The 25819-nt window shown below is 43.3% G+C and overlaps 1 protein-coding gene across 1 annotated transcript in view; it reads left to right on the plus strand.

Annotated features, from left to right (window-relative positions):
• The window catches only part of LOC138642420 (dynein axonemal heavy chain 5-like), a 546381-nt gene that overhangs the window by 251053 nt on the left and 269509 nt on the right, over positions 1-25819 (plus strand). The window contains exons 49-52 of the mRNA XM_069730567.1: positions 6664-6753; positions 6939-7175; positions 21548-21715; positions 23681-23887. Coding sequence (XP_069586668.1) covers positions 6664-6753; positions 6939-7175; positions 21548-21715; positions 23681-23887 — 702 coding nt within the window. The remainder of the gene's footprint in view (positions 1-6663; positions 6754-6938; positions 7176-21547; positions 21716-23680; positions 23888-25819) is intronic.

A 25819-nucleotide genomic window follows, 5' to 3' on the forward strand; every position in this document is an offset into this window, starting at 1 on the left:
CCTTCAAATTAAACGTTACAATCTGCACTTGAATTCTGTTGTAGAGGTTTCATTTCAAATCCAATGTGGTGGCATGCAGAGCCCAACTCGCGAAAATTGTGTCACTGTCCAAATATTTCTGGCCCTAACTGTATGTGACAATTTTAGTGCTAAAATTCAGGCATTAAAATCATAATTAATACTAAAGCACCACAAAAAATGCTTTAAAATGTCAAAACGCAAATACCTTAAAAAAAAAATAACAGCCATTTTTAAAGGCAAAATTAATATATCAATAATGTACTTTATAGCAAAAATATAACCGGAAGCAAAAAAATTCCCAGGTCCCCAAACCCAAAGAGGATAATAACAGTAAATCTTTAACCCCCTTCCCGACATATGACGTACAGTTACTTTATATGCCGGATCCATTACTATGATGCGGGTTGGCACACCAATCCCACATCTTTCCTGTCATATGATGGCATGTGTTATTCTGCCATCATCTGCCTCTAACAGCTGCAAGTGAAGGGGAGATCCGCCCACCACTGTTGGCTCGTTAAGTGCTGCTGTCAATCTCTGACAAAGGAATTTAACACGCATCAGCAGGGAGGTGCATGGGGCGGCACGGTGGCTCAGTGGTTATTACTGCAGCCTTGCAGCGCTGGAGTCCTGGGTTCAAACCCCACCAAGGACAGCATCTGCAAGGAGTTTGTATGTTCTCCCCGTGTTTGTGTGGGTTTCCTCCAGGCACTCCGATTTCCTCCCACATTCCGTAGACATACTGATAGGGAATTTAGATTGTAAACCCCATGGGGGACAGTGATGATAATTTCTGTAAAGCGCTGCGGAATATGTTAGTGCTATATAGAAAAAGAAAAAAAAAAGATAATTTCATACTCGCATTGGCGCCGTGCCTGTGACGTGAGGCGCTGGCAGTTGGAGGTGTGCTGATGACCCCCATGCCTCTCACTACAATACTCCCGTGAAAGCTAGCGTTATTTGACGTTCATGGGTTATGATTTTTGCTACACACAGTTGTACTATTGCTGCATATAGTAGAACAAAACATACAATCACAAGTTCAAGTCCCTTAAGGTCCTAACAAGTACAGTAGAAAGTAAAAATTTTAGAAAAAAATATTAAATAAAAAACAAAGTTCAAATCATACCCCCTATTCCCCTATTAAAAATAATGAAATAAAATACAAATATTTGTTATTTATGAGTCTGTAAATGTCTGATCAATAAAAATAAAAAATTAATTATTCCAAATTGTAAACAGTGTAATGAGAAAAATATTGAAACGCCCAAATTATGTTTTTATTGGCCACTGCAACATTGCAATAAAATACAATGAGATGCAATCAAAACAATGTATCTACCTCAAAATGGTATCGTAAAACACATCAGCTCAGAGCACAAAACATAAGCCCTCACCCAGCCCCATCACTCAAAAATTTAAAGTGCTGCAGGTCACGTAAAATGGTGACACGAGCAGAAATTGTTTAGACAAATTTCAGATTTTTTTTTTCACCACTGAAAAAAAACTATACAAGTTTAGTATCTGTGTAATTGTAGTGAACTGGAGAATCATATTGCCAGGTCAGTTTTACTGTATACTAAATATTGTAGATAAACCCCCCCTTCAAAAAAATGGTGGATTTGCACCTTTATTGCAATTTCAATGCACTTGGAATTTACTGTACTGTACTGTCTTTCCAATGCATCATATAATGAAATGAATGATGTAATTCAAAAGTACAACTTGTCCCACAAAAAACAAGCTCTCATATGGTTATGTGGATGGAAAAATAAAAAAGTTATGGCTCTTGGAAGAAGGAGAGGAAAACATACATAAACTGAAAATAGCCTTGGGTGAAACGTACAGTCATGGACAAAAATTTTGAGAATGAGACAAATATTAATTTTTCCAAAGTCTACTGCTTCATTTTTTCTAATGGCAATTTGCATATACTCCTGAATGTCAGAGTGATCAGCTTAACAGCAATTACTGTACTTGCAAAGTCAATATTTGCCCAGAAAATGAACTTTAACCCCCAAAACACATTTCCACATCATTGCAGTCCTGCCTTAAAAGGAGCAGCTAACATCATTTTAGTGATTGATCCATTAACACAGGTGTGGGTGTTGATGAGGACAGGGCTGGCGATCAATCAGTCATGATTAAGTAAGAATGACATCACTGGACACTTTAAAAGGAGGCTGGTGCTTGGTATTATTGTTTCTCTTCAGTTAACCATGGTTATCTCTAAAGAAACACGTGCAGCCATCATTGTACTGCACAAAAATGGCCTAACAGGGAAGAGTATTGCAGCTACAAAGATTGCACCTCAGTCAACAATCTATTGCATCATCAAGAACTTCAAGGAGAGAGCTTCAATTGTTGTCAAAATGGCTCCAGGGCGCCCAAGAAAGACCAGCAAGCGCCAGGACCGGATCTTAAAACTGTTTCAGCTGCGGGATCGGACTACCAGCAGTGCCGAGCTTGCTCAGGAATGGCAGCAGGCTGGTGTGAGTGCTTCTGCACGCACTGTGAGGCGGAGACTCTTTGAGCAAGGCATGGTTTCAAGGAGGGCAGCAAAGAAGCCACTTCTCTCCAGAAAAAACATCAGGGACCGACTGATATTCTGCAAAAGGTACAGGGAGTGGACTGCTGAGGACTGGGGCAAAGTCATTTTCTCTGATGAATCCCCTTTTCGATTGTTTGGGACATCTGGAAAACAGCTTATTCGGAGAAGAAGAGGTGAGCGCTACCACCAGTCTTGTCTCATGCCAACTGTAATGCATCCTGAAACCATTCATGTGTGGGGCTGCTTCTCAGCCAAGGGAATTGGCTCACTCACAGTCTTGTCTAAAAACACAGCCATGAATAAAGAATGGTACCAGAATGTCCTCCAAGAGCAACTTCTCCCAACCGTCCAAGAGCAGTTTGGCGCCCAACAATGCCTTTTCCAGCATGATGGAGCACCTTGCCATAAAGCAAAGGTGATAACTAAATGACTCATGGAACAAAACATACAGATTTTGGGTCCATGGCCTGGAACCTCTCCAGATCTTAATCCCATTGAGAACTTGTGGTCAATCATCAAGAGACGGGTGGATAAACAAAAACCAACAAATTCTGGCAAAATGCAAGCATTGATTATGCAAGAATGGACTGCTATCAGTCAGGATTTGGTCCAGAAGTTGATTGAGAACATGCCAGGGAGAATTGCAGAGGTCTTGATGAAGAAGGGTCAACACTGCAAATATTGACTTGCTGCATTAACTCATTCTAACTGTCAATATAACCTATTGGTACTCATAATATGATTGCAATTATATTTCTGTATGTGATATAAACATCAGACAAACACTAATAAAAACCAGAGGGCAGCAGATCATGTGAAAATATAATTTTGGTGTCATTCTCAAAAATTTTGGCCATGACTGTATGTTGGGGCCAGTGGACCAGAGCACATGCACCTTTGTCCTTGTTGACACTACATATTTATGTAAGTGCCTTATGAATTTTCTCTTACTAAGAGTTAAGGGTAGCATCGTGCTTGTTTGATTTAGGGCATTTTTTGGTAAGGGTTTTCTTAGTTCAACGGAACACAGAGTACAAAGCTCAGTTACTTCACCGAGCGGTACAGCACAAACATGCAAAGTGCTATACCCTGTTAATGTGACAGGGATATTAGCATGTGGATTAGTCTAGTTCTGCAACTAAACGGTGCTAATCGCACATACCAATTAAGCAGATGCTGAGCCAAGAGAAAGGGCTCTTTGACACTAGGTGCACTGAGAAGTATAGCTTAAGGGTTGAGCTTGCTTTGTAACTGGACTATGCTAACCACACACATGAGCGAAACAGATGCTAAGCCAAGCGGCTAGTTACCCCAGTCCTGACGCTACCGAACTTGTGCCTGACCGGCACTCTAAGCATGTAGCAGAGTAGAGACTCAGGCGATGAGCCAAGGGTAGGAAACCACATAAGTGTGCAACCTGCCTGCAAACATGTACAGTCTCTGAGCAAAGACATAGAGACGTGCAGACAGAGTGGTAGAGTAGCTACCCACACACACCAAACATAAATTACACTAACATGCCCGCGTGCGCCGCCGAGAGCCTTTTATATGCTAAGCTCCACCCCAAGCACTCATGCCTAGTCGGCTGAGACATCGCCCGCGGGCCAAACTGGGGGCTGCCACATCACCAGAGCAGATAACGTCCGACCACCAATGAGAAGCCGCCACATCACGGACATGCTCAGTAAGGTGATCTCTGGTCTTAGACTCCAGAGCTCAAGGCTGCACCCGCATATCATTGGTTACCATAGACTTGACTGGAGAGCCAGCAGTAACCAAACATATACCAGGAGCCTGAGCAAGACGCTGGGACCGACTTCTGTGCTGAGCAGAAATCACAGTGGCCGGACCTGAATGGGCAACCACAGTACCAGATAATGCTTGGGATCTATCTCGTGCAGCAGGAGAATCCCAACGCCTAACATTACCCCCCCGGCATCCCTCCGGTGACAGTCGTCACGCTCGAAGGCCTAAATAAACTGAGGGGCACGAATATGCTCAATAGGCTCCCAGGTCCTATCCTCTGGTGCATAAGCAGACAGTTGTGAATCAGTGGAAGGGGCGGGGTATACAGAGATTATGAATATGAAAGACTACATAGTAGCTAGTTTACTAGTCCTCTAGGGATAATGTTCTTCTGATAGAAAATTGAAGAAGGTTCTTTCCAGCTCTTCTTAATGAAAAATTCTCGACTTTATTTCATAAGATTAAAATACGAACAGCCCCTCGGACATCACTATAACGCACAGGTAGCTCATGTCCTCCTGTGCGTTATAGAGATGTCCGAGGGGCTGTTTGTATTTTAATCTTATGAAATAAAGTCAAGAATTTTTCATTAAGAAGAGCTGGAACGAACCTTCTTCAATTTTCTATATGGTACGTCTCATCAGGACGGGGGTTCCGTGCACCTTCTGAAGATCGGTGAGCTGGCTTTTTCTTTCTTTTCCTGCTGATAAAACCAGTGATGTCATTAAAACTATAGCAAACATCCCAGTAAGTGATACATAGCTGGAAACAGGGTCTCCATGTCTACATTATGCTGCTCTTAAATAAGCTGGCAAAATCTTGGTGACAGATTTCTTTTAAAGGGAATCTGTCACCAAGCTCATGTCGACCTATACATGGACAGCAGTGACACACACTGACTGTCACTACTTCATGCTGTAAGAAAGGTTGTGCACCCCTGCTCTAAACCATCCTGCATCCAGCAGGACAACAAGATGTCAAGACTTCAACTGTATCTGTGTTCTCAGGATTTGGCCTGAAGGACTTATAAGAACCTGAAAGTCACATTTTTTTTATTCTCAAAGCAGACTGGGAGGCAGAGACAAGCTCATTATACTGTGTGGGGGACTTTGCGGACATTATAATGGGTGTTGAATATTATGGGGGAATAATACTGTGGGGGAGGAATGTGGTAGTATTATACTGTGTGTGGGAATTGTGAGGGCATGTGTGGGTGAATGAACGATCTTATTGTAGGAGGGGGCTGTGGGAACATCATACTGAATGTGGGGACATTAGGGGCATGAAACTATGTGAATGGAAACTGTGGGACTTGCATACTGTGTGGAGGGGGTCTGTGAAGGAATCATACTGTGTGGGTGAAGACTGCTAGGGCATCAAACTGTTTGTAGGGTAATGTACTGTGGGCACCACACAATGTGTATGGGTCACTGCGGGCTCCATGAAAGGGCTATCACACTCTGTGCACTGCTGTACGTGACCCTCTTTCTTATCTTTCAGAGTTTGGAGGTATGTCTAATTTATTAAACTGGCTCAACAATGTGATAAAGTTGGTGCCACTTTCTAGGCACTATCCTTTTCCTTAGCCCACTTCTTTTCTGGTTTACTTTTGACCAGCATTTTGCCGCACAATATGACACATGCTTAATTAGGCATAAAAAGGTATCTAAAATACATAAAGGCGGCAAATAGCTTGTATGCCATTTTTTAGTCACAATTCTGGTTTTACTCATAGTGATTTTCGTATGGTCATATAGCAAATAACAATGAACATTTTAATTTGCATTAAATTGAAATATTAAAATAAGAAATAACAGGCCACATGAAACTGCCACAAACAGATATAGAAAGGACAAAAAATGTAGTGGTGTATAAATACCAGTATAAAGAAAAATCCGTACTGCAGATTAGAAAATTGGATACTGTATGTATGCCTGGGTTGATGTGTGAAGTTATTATTTAGCTGTGCTAAGCTGGATGTCAGTCAAGGCAGATTGGGCAAGCTCGCCTATGGTCCCCACTGCAGTACTGCCCTAATGATGGGTGTAATTGACAAATTTAACCGGAGGCCCTCTGTTAAGGTATTAATTGGCCCTATAGCATCCCGCTTGAGGACTAATAACTCCATTTTTTGCTGACAGGTTCCTTTTAAATAGTTAAAAAAACAATGATTGCTAATCTATAGTGTAGTGTTCCTCACCATAACTGAAAGCACAACCTTGATATAAGACGGGGTACCACAGCCCTTGATTCTCTTATTAGAGAGCATCCTCTTGATTATGCTAATCTCACTCATATGCTCATGTGAGCGAGCCCTAAGAGTCTCGTTTTGTTTTTTCCCATAGGATTTAATAAATTTTGTCTTCACCGCGGTGTCTCCAAAGATGCAGATATTGGAGTGTATGTATATTAGACAAGCTATTGATCTGCTTCAGGTAAGGACAAAGCTCTTCGAACACAACCATATATCTAGTAAAGGAATACTGTCCTCACAAAAGGAAATATCTTCCTCCTTAGTGAATGTGCAAGCATTTTCCAGATATCTCCTTTTATTGTGTTCCTTTTCACCTTCTTTTTGTCCCAAGGTCAATGTCCATTTCTATTTTATGTTGATTTCTAGGGTCTCCTCTCTGACAAGGAGGAGAAGCAGCCCAGTCAAGAACATTTGGCTCGGCTCTTTGTGTTTGCTGTTATGTGGTCAGTCGGAGCCTTGTTGGAACTTGAGGATCGTATGAAGATGGAAATTTTCCTGCGTGACCATTCTGCTCCACTTCAGCTTCCTACAGTTAAAGGGGATGAAACTATTTTTGAGTTTGTCATTAATGAAAGTGGACAGTGGGACCATTGGTCCAAAAAGGTTTGTCATTCCTAAAAAAGCAATCATGCATGTAACAACTCTGCTGGCATCACAGCATGGCCTCGCATCTCTCATACTATCTTACCTACTGCTCCAGGCCATGATGTGGTTTCTGTTTCATGCCAGCTCCATGTTCTGTGTCTCTGCCTCTGCTCTCTGCATGCCTCATGGCTATGTGTATAGGGGGCCGGCGCCTGAACTCTCTGGTTCTTATAGGAATCAGGTGCACCTGTCTAATCTGTTCCTGACCAATTACCAAGAGGCCTCCAGTATATAGTGCAGCTCCACCCTGTGGTCTGGGCCTGTGCAATGTGTTAGCTCAGTTACTGTTTAGCTTCTGAGTTTGCCAGGCCTTGCTCTGAGTTTCTCCCTCTCTGGAGGCTTTTCTCTGTGCTATTGCCTTGATCTTGTTGTCTGCCCTCCAGGAGGCAGGATATCCTGATCCCTGTGTCTTTGTCCTTGTGTCTTGTTAAAGTGCCTTTTCTGTACTTTGTCCTATCTCGGTCTCCTTGTCTGTGGCTTCCTTCCCTGCTGTTTCTTTCCTCTTGTTCTCAGTCTGCTTACGCTCCGCACTCTTGCGGCTCTGCCTGCTCTGTTCCTTTGTGGCTTGATCTCTACTCCGCACTCCTGCGGTTCTGCTCCATTCTGCTCTGCTCTGCTCCGCTCCCGTTGCTGCACTAATCTCTTGCTGCAGCTTCTCTCCGCAACCCTTGCGGTTCCACTCTGCTTAGCTCCTGCAGTATTTCTTGCTGCAGCTCCTCTCCACATTCCTTGTGGCTCTGCTCTGCTTAGATTTTATTGCTGTGCTATCTCTTGCTGCTCTACCGCTCCTATTCACAGCCTTGCAGTTCTCTTCCAGTCTGAACAGGTCCCAACCTGTTCCCTCTTACTTCTTTCATACTACATTTCCATATCTGCACCTCCTGTGTGAACAGGTCCCTACCTGTTCCTTCATATTTCATATCCGTTCCTGAACCTCCTGTGTGAACAGGTCCCTACCTGTTCCCCCCCATACTACATATCCGTTCCTGCACCCCCAGTGTGAACAGGTCCCCACCTGTTCCCTCATACTACATTTCCATTCCTGCACCTCCAGTGTGAACAGGTCCCTACCTGTTCCTCCAAACTACATATCCGTACCTGCATCTCCCGTGTGAACAGGCCCCTACCTGTTCCTTCATATACCACATCAACCAGTCCTGTGTTTCCTGCCGTCCTAGCCAGTCCTGTGGTTCCTGCCATCCCTGCCAGCCCTGTGTTCTCTGCCGTGTGTTGCTGCAGTTGTGAGGAACACCTGGATGGTCTTTGTCCAGGGGATCTAAAGTTCCAAAACCTTGGGTCAGTAGGAAGGCTGCCCTTGGTGAGAATAACTCCCTTCCACTAAAGTCTGTGTCTGTTCCAGTGCCTTGTGGGAGCTTCGGTCCTGCAAATGTGTTCAAGCTGCAAACCAGACGGAGTCTAAGTGTGGTTCCTGTTCCACTGCTCCAGAATCCTGTGAAGGTGTTTGGTGATTGCCTACTTATGAACAGTCCAGTGTCGAAGGGACAACTACAGCTCCAAATCGGAGCATTATATGCGGAGAAATTTGTCTTCCACTTGTTGACCAGTCCGCCCGATGGTCGTTCTGAACCGGATACTCTGCTGCCCGTTCCGGTCCGAAGACCCAGCGTGGTTCTGCGTTTGGAACTATCAAGTCTCCAGAAGTTTCTTGTTCCTAAACTGCAAGGTCAATCTACAGTGTTGATATCTTCTCCACCTAATCTGCTGGCTATTGAGTCACAGTGTGCTGACCTCACTGAAGTAAAGGAAGCAGTGGCGTCCTCTTCGCACACCTCCAGTGACAATACCAGTGACCAGTTTCCAGGAACATCCCTGTTACATAGTTACATAGTTATTAAGGTTGAAGGAAGACTATATGTCCATCTAGTTCAACCCATAGCCTAACCTAACATGCCCTAACATGTTGATCCAGAGGAAGGCAAAAAAACCCCATGTGCAAAGAGTAAGCTCCACATTGGGGAAAAAAATTCCTTCCCGACTCCACATACGGCAATCAGACTAGTTCCCTGGATCAACGCCCTATCAAGGAATCTAGTGTATATACCCTGTAACATTATACTTTTCCAGAAAGGTATCCAGTCCCCTCCTAAATTTAAGTAATGAATCACTCATTACAACATCACACGGCAGAGAGTTCCATAGTCTCACTGCTCTTACAGTAAAGAATCCGCGTCTGTTATTATGCTTAAACCTTTTTTCCTCCAACCGCAGAGGATGCCCCCTTGTCCCTGTTTCAGGTCTATGATTAAAAAGATCATCAGAAAGGTCTTCGTACTGTCCCCTCATATATTTATACATTAAAATGAGATCACCCCTTAGTCTTCGTTTTTCCAAACTAAATAGCCCCAAGTGTAATAACCTATCTTGGTATTGCAGACCCCCCAGTCCTCTAATAACCTTGGTCGCTCTTCTCTGCACCCGCTCCAGTTCAGCTATGTCTTTCTTATACACCGGAGACCAGAACTGTGCACAGTATTCTAAGTGTGGTCGAACTAGTGACTTGTATAGAGGTAAAATTATATTCTCCTCATGAGCATCTATGCCTCTTTTAATGCATCCCATTATTTTGTTTGCCTTTGTAGCAGCTGCCTGACACTGGCCACTGAATTTAAGTTTGTCATCCACCCATACACCCAGGTCTTTTTCATTGACGGTTTTGCCCAGAGTTTTAGAATTAAGCACATAATTATACATCTTATTACTTCTACCCAAGTGCATGACCTTACATTTATCCCCATTAACCCCTTTACCCCCAAGGGTGGTTTGCACGTTAATGACCGGGCCAATTTTTACAATTCTGACCACTGTCCCTTTATGAGGTTATAACTCTGGAACGCTTCAATGGATCCTGGTGATTCTGACATTGTTTTCTCGTGACATATTGTACTTCATGACAATGGTAAAAATTATTTGATAGTACCTGCGTTTATTTGTGAAAAAAACGGAAATTTGGCGAAAATTATGAAAATTTCGCAATTTTCCAACTTTGAATTTTTATGCAATTAAATCACAGAGATATGTCACACAAAATACTTAATAAGTAACATTTCCCACATGTCTACTTTACATCAGCACAATTTTGGAACCAAAATTTTTTTTTGTTAGAGAGTTATAAGGGTTAAAAGTTGACCAGCAATTTCTCATTTCTACAACACCATTTTATTTTAGGGACCACATCTCATTTGAAGTCATTTTGAGGGGTCTATATGATAGAAAATACCCAAGTGTGACACCATTCTAAAAACTACACCCCTCAAGGTGCTCAAAACCATATTCAAGAAGTTTATTAACCCTTCTGGTGCTTCACAGGAATTTTTTGAATGTTTAAATAAAAATGAACATTTAACTTTTTTTCACAAAAAATTTAATTCAGCTCCAATTTGTTTTATTTTACCAAGGGTAACAGGAGAAAATGGACCCCAAACATTGTTGTACAATTTGTCCTGAGTATGCCAATACCCCACATGTGGGGGTAAACCACTGTTTGGGCGCATGGCAGAGCTCGGAAGCGAAGGAGTGCCATTTGACTTTTCAATGCAAAATTGACTGGAATTGAGATGGGACGCCATGTTTCGTTTGGAGAGCCCCTGATGTGGCTAAACATTGAAACCCCCCACAAGTGACACCATTTTGGAAAGTAGACCCCCTAAGGAACTTATCTAGAGGTGTGGTGAGCACTTTGACCCAACAAGTGCTTCACAGAAGTTTATAATGTAGAACCGTAAAAACAAAAAATCATATTTTTTCACAAAAATTATCTTTTCGCCCCCAATTTTTTATTTTCCCAAGGGTAAGAGAAGAAATTGGACCCCAAAAGTTGTTGTACAATTTGTCCTGAGTACGCTGATAGCCCATATGTGGGGGTAAACCACTGTTTGGGCGGATGGGAGAGCTCGGAAGGGAAGGAGCGCCGTTTGACTTTTCAATGCAAAATTGACAGGAATTGAGATGGGACGTCATGTTGCGTTTGAAGAGCCACTGATGTGCCTAAACATTGAAACCCCCCACAAGTGACACCATTTTGGAAAGTAGACCCCCTAAGGAACTTATCTAGAGGTGTGGTGAGCACTTTGACCCACCAAGTGCTTCACAGAAGTTTATAATGTAGAACCGTAAAAATAAAAAATCATATTTTTTCACAAAAATTATCTTTTTGCCCCCAATTTTTTATTTTCCCAAGGGTAAGAGAAGAAATTGGACCCCAAAAGTTGTTGTACAATTTGTCCTGAGTACGCGGATACCCCATATGTGGGGGTAAACCACTGTTTGGGTGGATGGGAGAGCTCGGAAGGGAAGGAGCGCCGTTTGACTTTTCAAAGCAAAATTGACAGGAATTGAGATGGGACGCCATGTTGCGTTTGAAGAGCCACTGATGTGCCTAAACATTAAAACCCCCCACAAATGACACCATTTTGGAAAGTAGACCCCCTAAGGAACTTATCTAGAGGTGTGGTGAGCACTTTGACCCACCAAGTGCTTCACAGAAGTTTATAATGCAGAGCCGTAAAAATAAAACAAAATTTTTTTCCCACAAAAATTATTTTTTTAGCCCCCAGTTTTGTATTGTCCTGAGGGTAACAGGAGAAATTGGACCCCAAAATTTGTTGCCCAATTTGTCCTGAGTGCGATGATACACCATATGTGGGGGGAACCACTGTTTGGGCACATGGGAGGGCTCAGAAGGGAAGGAGTGCCATTTGAATGCAGACTTAGATGGAATGGTCTGCAGGTGTCACATTGCGTTTGCAGAGCCCCTAATGTACCTAAACAGTAGAAACCCCCCACAAGTGACACCATTTTGGAAAGTAGACCCCCTTAGGAACTTATCTAGATGTGTGCTGAGCGCTTTGACCCACCAAGGGCTTCACAGAAGTTTATAATGGAGAGCCGTAAAAATAAAACAAAAATTTTTTCCCACAAAAATTATTTTTTAGCCCCCAGTTTTGTATTTTCCCGAGGGTAAAAGGAGAAATTCAACCCCACAATTTGTTGTCCAATTTGTCCTGAGTGCGCTGATACCCCATATGTGGGGGGGAACCACTGTTTGGGCGCATGGGAGGGCTCGGAAGGGAAGGAGCTCCATTTGGAATGAGGACTTAGATGGAATGGTCTGCAGGTGTCACATTGCATTTGCAGAGCCCCTAATGTACCTAAACAGTAGAAACCTCCCACAAGTGACACCATTTTGGAAACTAGACCCCCTAAGGAACTCATCTAGATGTGTTGTGATAGCTTTGAACCCCCAAGTGTTTCACTACAGTTTGTAACGCAGAGCCGTGAAAATTAAAAAAAAAAATCTTTCCCCCCAAAATTATTTTTTAGCCCCCAGTTTTGTATTTTCCCGAGGGTAAGAGGAGAAATTTGACCCCAAAAGTTGTTGTCCAATTTGTCCTGAGTACGCTGATACCCCGTATGTTGGGGGAAACCAACGTTTGAGCGCATGGCAGAGCTCGGAAGGGAAGGAGCGCCATTTGGAATGCAGACTTAGATGGAATGGTCTGCAGACGTCACATTGCGTTTGCAGAACCCCTAATGTACCTAAACAGTAGAAACCCCCCACAAGTGACCCCATATTGGAAACTAGACCCCCCAGGGAACTAATCTAGATGTGTTGTGAAAACTTTGAACCCCCAAGTGTTTCACTACAGTTTATAACGCAGAGCCGTGAAAATAAAAAATCTTTTTTTTTCCCACAAAAAATATGTTTTAGCCCCGAGTTTTGTATTTTCCCAAGGGTAGCAGGAGAAATTGGACCCCAAAAGTTGTTGTCCTATTTGTCCTGAGTACGCTGATACCCCATATGTTGGGGTAAACCCCTGTTTGGGCACACGGGAGAGCTCGGAAGGGAAGAAGCACTGTTTTACTTTTTCAACGCAGAATTGGCTGGAATTGAGATCGGACGCCATGTCGCGTTTGGAGAGCCCCTGATGTGCCTAAACAGTGGAAACCCCCCAATTATAACTGAAACCCTAATCCAAACACATCCCTAACCCTAATCCCAACAGTAACCCTAACCACACCTCTAACCCTGACACACCCCTAACCCTAATCCCAACCCTATTCCCAACTGTAAATGTAATCTAAACCCTAACTGTAACTTTAGCCCCAACCCAAACTGTAGCCCTAACCCTAATCCTAACCCTAGCCCTAACCCTAGCCCTAACCCTAGCCCTAACCCTAGCCCTAAACCTAGCCCTAACCCTAGCCCTAACCCTAGCCCTAACCCTAACCCTAGCCCTAATGGGAAAATGGAAATAAATACATTTTTTTAATTTTTCCCTAACTAAGGGGGTGATGAAGGGGGGTTTGATTTATTTTTATAGCGGGTTTTTTAGCGGATTTTTATGATTGGCAGCCGTCACACACTGAAAGACGCTTTTTATTGCAAAAAATATTTTTTGCGTTACCACATTTTGAGAGCTATAAGTTTTCTATATTCTGGTCCACAGAGTCATGTGAGGTCTTGTTTTTTGCGGGACGAGTTGATGTTTTTATTGGTAACATTTTCGGGCACGTGACATTTTTTGATCGCTTTTTATTCCGATTTTTGTGAGGCAGAATGACCAAAAACCAGCTATTCATGAATTTCTTTTGGGGGAGGCGTTTATACCGTTCCGCGTTTGGTAAAATTGATGAAGCAGTTTTATTCTTCGGGTCAGTACGATTACAGCGACACCTCATTTATATCATTTTTTTATGTTTTGGCGCTTTTATACGATAAAAACTATTTTATAGAAAAAATAATTATTTTTGCATCGCTTTATTCTCAGGACTATAACTTTTTTATTTTTTTGCTGATGATGCTGTATGGCGGCTCGTTTTTTGCGGGACAAGATGACGTTTTCAGCGGTACCATGGTTAGTTATATCTGTCTTTTTTATCGCGTGTTATTCCACTTTTTGTTCGGCGGTATGATAATAAAGCGTTGTTTTTTGCCTCGTTTTTTTTTTTTTTTCTTACGGTGTTTACTGAAGGGGTTAACTAGTGGGCCAGTTTTATAGGTCGGGCCGTTACGGACGCGGCGATACTAAATATGTGTACTTTTATTGTTTTTTTTTTTTTATTTAGATGAAGAAATGTATTTATGGGAATAATATTTTTATTTTTTTTTTCATTATTTTGGAATATTTTTTTTTATTTTTTTTTACACATTTGAAATTTTTTTTTTAACTTTTTTACTTTGTCCCAGGGGGGGACATCACAGATCAGTGATCTGACAGTTTGCACAGCACTCTGTCAGATCACTGATCTGATAGGAGTGCAGGCTGCTTCACAGTGCCTGCTCTGAGCAGGCTCTGTGAAGCCACCTCCCTCCCTGCAGGACCCGGATCCGCGGCCATCTTGGATCCGGGGCTGGAGGGAGCAGGGAGGGAGGTGAGACCCTCGCAGCAACGCGATCACATCGCGTTGCTGCGGGGGGCTCAGGGAAGCCCGCAGTGAGCCCCCTCCCTGCGCGGTGCTTCCCTGTACCGCCGGCACATCGCGATCATCTTTGATCGCGGTGTGCCGGGGGTTAATGTGCCGGGGGCGGTCCGTTACCGCTCCTGGCACATAGTGCCGGATGTCAGCTGCGATAAACAGCTGACACCCGGCCGCGATCGGCGGCGCTCCCCCCGTGAGCGCTGCCGATCGCATATGACGTACTATTGCATCCTTGGGAAGTAAAGCCCACCCCACATGGACGCAATAGTACGTCTAATGGCAGAAAGGGGTTAAAGCTCATTTGCCATTTATCAGCCCAAGCTTCTAGTTTACATAAATCATCCTGTAACATAAAATTGTCCTCCTCTGTATTGATTACCCTGCAGAGTTTAGTGTCATCTGCAAATATTGAAATTCTACTCTGAATGCCCCCTACAAGGTCATTAATAAATATGTTAAAAAGAAGAGGGCCCAATACTGACCCCTGTGGTACCCCACTGCTAACCGCTACCCAGTCCGAGTGTGCTCCATTAATAACCACCCTTTGTTTCCTATCCCTGAGCCAGCTCTCAACCCACTTGCACATATTTTCCCCTATCCCCATTATTCTCATTTTATGTATCAACCTTTTGTGTGGCACCGTATCAAAAGCTTTTGAAAAGTCCATATACACTACATCCACTGGGTTCCCTTGGTCCAATCCGGAACTTACCTCTTCATAGAAACTGATCAAATTAGTCTGACATGACCGGTCCCTAGTAAACCCGTGCTGATACTGGGTCATGAGGTTATTCCTCTTCAGATACTCCAGTATAGCGTCCCTTAGAATGCCCTCCAGGATTTTACCCACAGTAGAGGTTAAGCTTACTGGCCTATAGTTTCCGAGTTCAGTTTTTGTTCCCTTTTTGAATATTGGCACCACATTTGCTATACGCCAGTCCTGTGGCACAGACCCTGTTATTATGGAGTCTTTAAAGATTAAAAATAATGGTCTATCAATGACTGTACTTAATTCCTGCAGTACTCGAGGGTGTATCCCATCCGGGCCCGGAGATTTGTCAATTTTAGTGATTTTTAGACGCCGCCGCACTTCCTGCTGGGTTAAGCAGGTGACATTTAATTGGGAATTTTTATCACTAGACATTTTGTCTGCCATGGGATTTTCTTCTGTAAATACTGATGAAAAAAAGTCATTTAGCATATTGGCTTTTTCCTCATCCTCATCCACCATCTCACCCAGACTATTTTTAAGGGGGCCAACACTATCATTTTTTAGTTTCTTACTATTTATGTAGTTAAAGAATATTTTAGGATTATTTTTACTCTCTCTGGCAATGAGTCTCTCTGTCTCAATCTTTGCTGCCTTGATTTGCTTTTTACAGAATTTATTTAATTTTCTGTATTTATTTAATGCCTCCTCACTACCTACTTCCTTTAATTCTCTAAATGCTTTCTTTTTGTCCCTTATTGCGCCCCTTACAGCTCTATTTAGCCATATTGGTTTCCTCCTATTTCGAATATGTTTATTCCCATACGGTATATACTGTGCACAGGTCCTATCCAGGATGCTAATAAACGTCTCCCATTTTCTCTGTGTATTTTTGTGTCTCAGGATATCGTCCCAGTTAATTGCACCAAGATCCTCTCTCATCCGTTGGAAATTTGCCCTCCTGAAGTTTAGTGTCCTTGTAACCCCTCTACTACACATCTTTTTAAAGGATACATGAAAACTTATTATTTTGTGATCGCTATTTCCCAAGTAACCCCCAACCCTTATATTTGATATGCGGTCTGGCCTGTTGGTTAATATTAGGTCTAGCAGTGCCCCCCTTCTTGTTGGGTCCTGAACCAGTTGTGAAAGGTAATTGTCTCTCATAATTGTCAAAAACCGATTACCTTTGCTGGAACTGCAGGTTTCTGTTCCCCAATCTATTTCAGGGTAGTTGAAGTCCCCCATAATAATGACTTCTCCTTGAGTCGCAGCTTCATCTATTTGCTTTACGAGGATATTCTCCATTGCTTCCATTATTTTTGGAGATTTATAACAAACCCCTATCAGTAATTTATTATTTTTTCCCCCTCCCCTTATCTCCACCCACAGGGATTCTACATTTTCATTAAATTCACCTATATTATCGCGCAGGATGGGTTTTAAGGATGATTTTACATATAGACACACCCCTCCCCCTCGCTTATCTGTACGGTCATTTCTGAACAGGCTATAGCCCTGCAAGTTAACAGCCCAGTCATGGCTCTCATCCAGCCACGTTTCAGATATCCCCACCATGTCATAATTATGCTCCAACAACATTAGTTCTAATTCGTCCATTTTGTTGGCGAGGCTTCTGGCATTAGTATACATGCACTTTATGTTCCTCTCTGTACTTCTATTTCTTAAATTATTAACTGTTCTGACCCCACCCCCCATGCCACCGCCACCCCCAACTTCCTTATTTGTGCCCAGGACTCTGTCTGCACTATCTTCCCCTCCTATAAAATGAATACCCTCCCCCCCAATTCCTAGTTTAAACACTCCTCCAACCTTCTAGCCATTCTCTCCCCCAGCACAGCTGCACCCTCCCCATTGAGGTGCAGCCCGTCCCTAGCGTAGAGCCTGTAGCCAACTGAGAAGTCGGCCCAGTTCTGCAGGAACCCAAACCCCTCTTTCCTACACCAATTCTTGAGCCACTTATTAACCTCCCTAATCTCCCGTTGCCTCTCTGGCGTGGCACGTGGTACCGGCAGTATTTCGGAAAATACCACATTGGAGGTCCTTGTTGCTTAAAATATTTCCTCTGAACTTTGGGAAGAAGATGCTTCCTGTAATGATGCCTTTGGATTCCAAGTGGCAGGTGGATGAAGAAGTTGAAGCTCTTGCATCTCTGTTCTTCACCAATCCGGAGGAAGAAATGGTCCAGTTTTGTCAGAGTAACTGGCTGATGGGGCTTGCTAAATGTTTGTCTTCTGCTTCCAAGTGGCTACTTGCTGATAATACTAAGACAGAGACTTACTCATCCTATAATCTAGAAGAGGAGGTCCAGTTTTTTCAGGGTTCCAGGCTGAAGATGTTTCCTGTATGTATGCCTCCAGTTTCCATCTGGCTATTGGGCGAAGATCCCAAGACAGAAGTGTTCTCATCTCTGCTTTCCACCGGTCTAAAAGAGGAGGTCCAATTTTCTTGTGATGATGGGCTTAAATTGGATCCAGTGAAGGTGTCTTCAGTGTTCAAAGAATCAGATTTTGTTGTGGTCAAACCACAAGCTTCCAAGTTCCGGCTTTCAATTAACCAGGTGAAAGAAGTCCTGTCCCTTGTGTCTTCTGAGTGGGAGGCTGATCTTACTGGACTCAAAGAGACTGGGCAATCTGAGATCTCTAATGTCTCATATACCTCATTCCACCAGAGAAATGTTGTGATGGCTCTGACTGTGTGCTCCTATCCTTCTTCTACAAGTTATTCTGGCAGGCTTGAAGAAGAGGGGCCGTAAAGGGGGGGTACTGTAACAACTCTGCTGGCATCACAGCATGGCCTCTCATTTCTCACACATTCTTACCCACTGCTCCAGGCCATGATGTGGTTTCTGTTTCATGCCAGCTCCATGTTCTGTGTCTCTGCTCTCTGCATGCCTCATGGCTGTGTGTATTGGGGGGCAGCGCCTGAACTCTCTGGTTCTTATAGGAATCAGGTGCATCTGTCTAATCTGTTCCTGACCAATTACCAAGAGGCCTCCAGTATATAGTGCAGCTCCACCCTGTGGTCTGGGCCTGTGCAATGTGTTAGCTCAGTTACTATTTAGCTTCTGAGTTTGCCAGGCCTTGCTCTGAGTTTCTCCCTCTCTGGAGGCTTTTCTCTGTGCTATTGCCTTGATCTTGTTGTCCGTCCTCCAGGAGGCAGAATATCCTGGTCCCTGTGTATTTGTCCTTGTGTCTTGTTCCAGTGCCTTGTCTGTACTTTGTCCTATCTCAGTCTCCTTGTCTGTGGCTTCCTTCCCTGCTGTGTCTTTCCTTGTGTTCTCAGTCTGCTTACGCTCCGCACTCTTGCGGCTCTGCCTGCTCTGTTCCTTTGTGGCTTGATCTCTACTCCGCACTCCTGCGGTTCTGCTCCATTCTGCTCTGCTCTGCTCCCGTTGCTGCACTAATCTCTTGCTTCAGCTTCTCTCCGCAATCCTTGCGGTTCCACTCTGCTTAGCTTCTGCAGTATCTCTTGCTGCAGCTCCTCTCCACATTCCTTGTGGCTCTGCTCTGCTTAGCTTTTATTGCTGTGCTATCTCTTGCTGCTCTACCGCTCCTATTCACAGCCTTGCAGTTCTCTTCCAGTCTGAACAGGTCCCAACCTGTTCCCTCTTACTTCTTTCATACTACATTTCCATATCTGCACCTCCTGTGTGAACAGGTCCCTACCTGTTCCTCCAAACTACATATCCGTACCTGCACCTCCAGTGTGAACAGGCCCCTACCTGTTCCTTCATATACCACATCAACCAGTCCTGTGTTTCCTGCCGTCCTAGCCAGTCCTGTGTTTCCTGCTGTCCCTGCCAGCCCTGTGTTCTCTGCCGTGTGTCTGCCAGCCCTGTGTTCTCTGCCATGTCTCTGCCAGTCCTCTGTTCTCTGCCATGTCTCTGCCAGCCCTGTGTTCTCTGCCGTGCCAGCCTACTCGTCTGAGTTCCAGCCATGCTCTTCTGCCAGTCCTGCCTGATGCCCGCACCAATCCTGGTGTTCCTGTGTCCCAAGTGGGATCAGCAGCCACAGCCAGACACCACCCTGGAGTAGCACCTGGCAGCTGCCTGCTGCACAAGCCTGACCTCACCATCAGAGGCTCCAGTGAAAACCCAGGCAGCTGTCATAGTCACGCCCCTTCCAGGGTAGTCTGGTTTGTGGCACAGTGGGGCCACAAACCCCCCGAGCTCACACCCACCAGTCAGGGCGTGAGCATGACAATGCAAATGTTTTACTAACAATAGTGGTAGACTACCCAAATATTTGGTGTACATTAAGGGCTCGTTCAGACATTCGATTTTCACGTGTGAGTGCTATCTGAATTTTCACAGATTAGCATTCGTACCTGTGATAGTCTGTAGGCCATTCAGATGTCCGGAAAATCGCGGAGAGATGTCCATCAATAAACAGACTTAAAGGCAATGATGATTTGGGGCCTATATGTTAGTCTGAAATCCTACATTTTTTCTGAGAAAACATAATTTGCGATAGCCAGGAACCATCTCTTCTGTGCCTCTTCACTCTGACATCTCCCTAACAATGCCGGCTTGATTGATAGGTCTCTTCCTATTGTCATGATTCCACCACTCACTGTTTCCTGGATGTAGTGAATGATAGTTCAGCCACCCTATAGAATCAGGGTTGTGCTGATCTGTCATTATTGTGAGTGACAGCTCAGCCATCCAATCTGGGGCAGAGGCATGCCAAATAGTGATCAGCAAGAGTGCTTGGGTAAGGTGTTTCCGAGCATGCCTGAGCACTTATTGAACATATTCGGCATGCTCTAATAATATTGTCAAGTCACCGTGGTTGCATGTCTCGCATCTGTTTGACAGCCGCAACACTTGCAGGGATTGCCTAACAAACCGGCAGTCCCAAAATGTGTTACAGCTGTCTAACAGCAGCAAGACATGCAGCCACGGCGACTTGAAAATATTATTAAAGCACACGAAGATACTCTATGAGTGCTCAAGCTTGCTCGGAAACACCTTACCCAAGCTCACTTGCTCATCACTAATGCTGCAATACACGCCACCGGTCAATCAGAGGCTGGTGGCTGGCGGTGGTTTGCAGGACCTCACGTCACTGCCTTGCGCTGCCCGTGCTGGCACACTGAAGTCAGCTGCCGGCTACAGAAGAGGAAGTCTCATGTCATGGGAACAGAGGAAGGTAAGAAGAATCGTTAATTTTTTTTATATATTTTGGAAAACAGAACGGACATATATTATACCAGTATATATTATACTCAGGATACATTATAACCTGAAGGGGCCCATGATGGGGGACATTATACCAGGAAGGGGACATTATACCAGGAAGAAGCCCAGGACAGGGGGTATTAGAGCAGCAAAAGACCTAGGATAAGAGACATTATTACAGGATTGGGGCCAGAACTGGGGATATTATTACCAAAAGAGACCAGGACGGGGGAAATTATTACAGGACGTTGTCATGATGGGGACACTATTACATGTATGTCGTTATAGGATCTAGAATGCTACAAAGGCCATTATATCTGACCAACACGGAGGTGAGGATCCAGGTCTAATTTTTCCCTTGGGGGCTCATGGGACTCACTGATGAAAGCTATAATTTAAGGAAAGTGTTGTATAACTCGATGGAATAATAATGAACTCCAGTGAAAAGCTTCTGAAACTAGAAGCAAAATGAAAATGATCCCCATTACTTTCTTGTACAGCTGCCCTTGCGACAAATAAATCACAATGACATTAACACCATTAACACTGCATTTATTCTTGTAAAATTAGAGGTGAATAAATGAAGATTCAGCTAAGGTTATGTTTATTGCTGCAGCATGATTTATAAAGTGAGATTCCACTCTTGTGGAGAAAAAATTATTTGCTGGTAAAGTAGATCTCAAGAGCTTTTTTTTACAAGATGATGCCGGTGTTAGCAATAATAGCCATCTCCCTCTTTTCTGACATTAGCAAGGACTCTGCAGAGAAAGACCTGTTATGTAGTGTTTCATGACTGCATCTTTCAGAAGAACCAGAGCAGTCAATAGTAATACGTGTAAACTAAAAAATGCCTCTAACGGGCTTGACTTGACCAATATTCAAAAAGCGCACTAATGACATAAATAGTCACAGTTATTAATAAATAAGTGACCACTTATTCATTTAAATAAATGATTTTTTTTTTGCTTTATGTCCTAGGTTCCTGAGTATGTGTATCCAAAAGACACAATACCAGAATATGCCTCAATTCTTGTTCCAAATGTCGATAATGTCCGGACGGATTTTCTAATGCATACCATTATGAAGCAAGGAAAAGCAGTTTTGCTGATTGGTGAACAGGGCACTGCAAAGACAGTCATGATCAAGGTAGATTCCTTTCTATTGTTGTGTTATTGTTTTCCACCTCCATTTATTTTCTATGTTTGGTTTATGTGCATCGTATTCATCAAATCTTATGTGTGTGCCAAATACTCTGACAGTCTACTTTAGACATTCTAGAAAAATACATTTTGTCCCCACTTAGCACCTGTGCTCCCACCAAATATTTACTCCAATTATTTTACTTTTTTATTTGATCTTGCAGCTGGATGCTCATTGTTCTTAGGGAAACTGATAATGTCGCTTTTTGATAAAGAGTTTAATTTCTTTAAACATATAAACAGCAATCACCTTGAGCTATTATTTTTCCATTTTCAGCTAACATTATGGCACATATCCAAATGACATACAATATGACTGTATTCATGCTCTATATTTAGGCACAGTGCGTTGCAAGAAACCTGACAGCTGATACATGCTCCCCGATCCTCGGTCAGCATGTATCAGGCACTGGCTGTATGATTTCAACCATGTATGTCTGACTTTCAAATGCTGAGGTGTTTCAGAGAAGAACGTGCTTTAAAAGACACACAGGTGATTAGTCTAAAATGCCAGTCTCCATCGGCTTCTCCCTGCCCACTGCCAGTGACCTACAGGTATCTCCCTATAAACAAACACAAGGGGAGATCCATCACTCAGCCCGCAGCTGTCAGCTTTGCCTGCACTGGTTATCAAAAATAGACAAAACCCCATGTTTTTTTTCACACAGTGTGCCTGCCAATCGCAGCCATGTCAATACTTGACATTGATGTGATTTATCTGGAAGTACCCACAGAGTAAAGCCTGTTGATTGCTAAGGTGTAGACTTTCAACAAACTGTGCTCGGGCTACCGAACCCGAACAGTAACATGAACGTGCAGCAGAGGTCCGTGTTAGGGGTCGCCCATCTCTACTGCTCACATCTCAGTGGAGGGTTTTACGCAATTAGTGCTTGTCTCAAGCCCAGACCTCCCTCCTTTGTTCTGCCTTCAATTAATAGGGCCTGCATATATAAATAAAGGTAATAAAGGCTTTATTGCGCTTCAATCCATTATAAGTCTATTATCTGTGTTGCTCTCATTATGAGTGATAGTGATTTTGATTATCGCTGGAAAAAGCCACGGGCAAATATCCAGTCATTTCCTTGCAGCCAATCAGAAGACACAGGCTGTGACGACTGCAGGCAATATTCAGTCCTTTTTGGAGAGTGGACTATATTTTGCTGATGAGCGACATGTCAGCAGAGGGGAATTTACATGCTTGCTCTGACAAACTGTGGGGAAGTTGCTGGGAATTTGGCCGAAATGTTAAGAAACTGCTGTAAATGGAATTTTACTGGACGCCATCAAATCACTATTGTGCATTGATTTAGAACTTCCTGCATCAGTTGTTCCTGCAACTAAATACAATTTGACAATGATGATGAAGTCACTAGAGTGTTATGCAATACAGTGCTTCCACTATCTTAATGATTAATTTCATAATAAATGAATATATTTCTGGTGACCTCTTAATTCCTGTGATGTTTAGTTAAACATTTTCTAACGATCATATCAGTATGTTTTACCATTTACTATAAATAACTCCTACTGATCCTTCAGCAGCAAAAGTTTTACTTGCAGCAAACTACTGTTGTCTGATCTTGGCACATACAGCACTTCTGGAAGCTTTTCTTGGATTTGTGTTAATCCAAAAATATATCTTAAAGCCATCTGGCACAAATCTGTGTGTGTGGAGAAATAGACTTCAGTAAAGTAAACCTGTCGTATTGTACATGCCAGCTGCCACCGTTCTCTTTGCTGGAGGCCATCCCAAGGCTTAAAAAGGGGGTGACATTATTCAGTCTTAGCTGCAGGCCTTTCAGGAGTGAAATGACTTTGTATTAGCATTTTCAGATCATATAAGGAACCGAGGCACTCTATATGCTGATCAATAGATTTTTTGTCCTAATACCTCATCTGTGTTCTCTTTAAGGGCTACACAAGCAAATATGACCCAGAATATCACATCACCAAGTCGCTGAACTTCTCTTCTGCCACTCTTCCAAACATGTTCCAGAGAAGCATTGAAAGTTACATAGATAAAAGAATGGGCACTACATACGGTCCTCCAGCTGGGAAGAAAATGACTGTTTTTGTTGATGATATTAATATGCCTGTGATCAATGAATGGGGTGATCAGGTAATAGTTTCATCACATGTGATACCTGGTAGAAGATGTCAGCCCATTATGTTCTGATAACTTATTTGCTTGCTAATACCATCTTAGTCATGTTTGATCTAGCTACTTCTAGATATTCTAAAATAGCCTGTAAATATGCATAACACTAATTAAGGCACATAGACGAAGAATAATATGACCTGTTACTTGGAAAGTGGACTTGATAATAATTACTTGCAGAAGCCTATCTATAATTGCATTGAAATGAAGTAAAAGAAAACACTAGTGTTTTCTTGTATAATTAAGCTTGGTGAGCTGTCTTTTATACATGATTGTAACATTGCTTACTAAATTAAGTTTTTACCTTGTCCTGTCTGTGGAAAAGAATAATGAGGAGATTAGAATACAGAAGGTAAAGATATCAGTTACGTATATAAAACATCCATAATAGATGTCCCCCAATTTGTAATGGGGATATGTTTGACTCAATGCTTCACTACAATCTAATTATATTTTTACATGTTGGACGCCTCTCGTACAGCCAAACCAGATCTCCACTTTGCACTGACGAGGAGCAGTACCCCGAAACACAGTGTCTGCAAATTGAGATTCTGGTTTGGCTATTATCCTAAGTCATGTGACAAGCCTCGTTAAAGGGTCGACATTGACTTGTAGGACTGCTACCTTCCAATAGGAGACACTAGAATTCTAGTTTTCTTCCTCTCTGAAGAGACAATTTGCATAATTAGCATATTTCCCAGAGGAGCATTGCTGCTTTAAAGGGAACCAGTCACCCCCAAAATGGAAGGTGAGCTAAGCCCACCAGCATCATGGGCTTATCCACAGCATTCTGAAATGCTGTAGATAAGCCCCCGATGTATCCTGAAAGATAAGAAAAAGAGGTTAGATTATACTCACCCAGGGGCGGTCCCGCTGCGGTGGGTGTCGCTGTCCGGGCCGGGGCCTCCCTTCTTCTTACAATCACATCCTCTTCTTGTCTTCACACTGCAGCTCCGGCACAGGCATACTTTGTCTGCCCTGTTGAGGGCAGAGCAAAGTACTGCAGTGCGCAGGCGCCGGGAAAGGTCAGAGAAGCCCGACACCTGCGCACTGCAGTACTTTGTTCTGCCCTCAATAGGGCAGACAAAGTACGCCTGCGCCGGAGCCGCAGCGTGAAGACAAGAAGATGACATCATCTGATGAAGATAGGAGGCGCCGGACCGGACAGCGACACCAATCGGACCGGACCGCAGAGGGGAACACCCCGGGGTGAGTATAATATAACCTCTTTTTCTCATCTTTCAGGATACATCAGGGGCTTATCTATAGCTTTACAGAATGCTGTAGATAAGCCCCTGATGCCGGTGGGCTTAGCTCACCTTCCACTTTGGGGGTGACGGGTTCCCTTTAAGTCTCCTCATCTCGGCATGCTTAGCAAGTCAATCTCCGCAAGGAGAAACTATACTTCTTGGATATTAGATATACTGAAAAATTACATTTACTAGCCTTCCCATCGTTAACAATTAAGGCAGTCAAACTTTAGCATGATACTTTTTCTGTGACATCAAATAATTATTTTGTCTAAAGTGAATGCCGTGATTCCATTAGCCAATCCATTCTCAGTGTGATGCTAGTCATTTCTCATGGCCAAGCCGTGAGTCAGAGTGGTCAAGTAGTCCAAGGTCAGAAGCCAGGAGGGTACGTCATAAACAGAAGGAAGCGACAAAAGCGTAGTCAGGTATCATTCCGAGGTCAGAGTACCGGGAGGCTAAAGGATCAGAGCAGAAGGGGTTAAACAGGAGGGTAATCAGAACAAAGTCCAAGGTCAGGCAACAGATCAAATATATAGAACTCAAAGCACAGATAGCACAGCACAAGATGAATGTATGTCTGGCAGTGTTCTGGGAAACTCGGCTCAGTTAAGAAGCATGGCCACTAAGTCGAATAATGAAC

Source organism: Ranitomeya imitator, chromosome 6 (genome assembly GCF_032444005.1).
Source record: "Ranitomeya imitator isolate aRanImi1 chromosome 6, aRanImi1.pri, whole genome shotgun sequence".
Classification (NCBI taxonomy): Eukaryota; Metazoa; Chordata; class Amphibia; order Anura; family Dendrobatidae; genus Ranitomeya; species Ranitomeya imitator.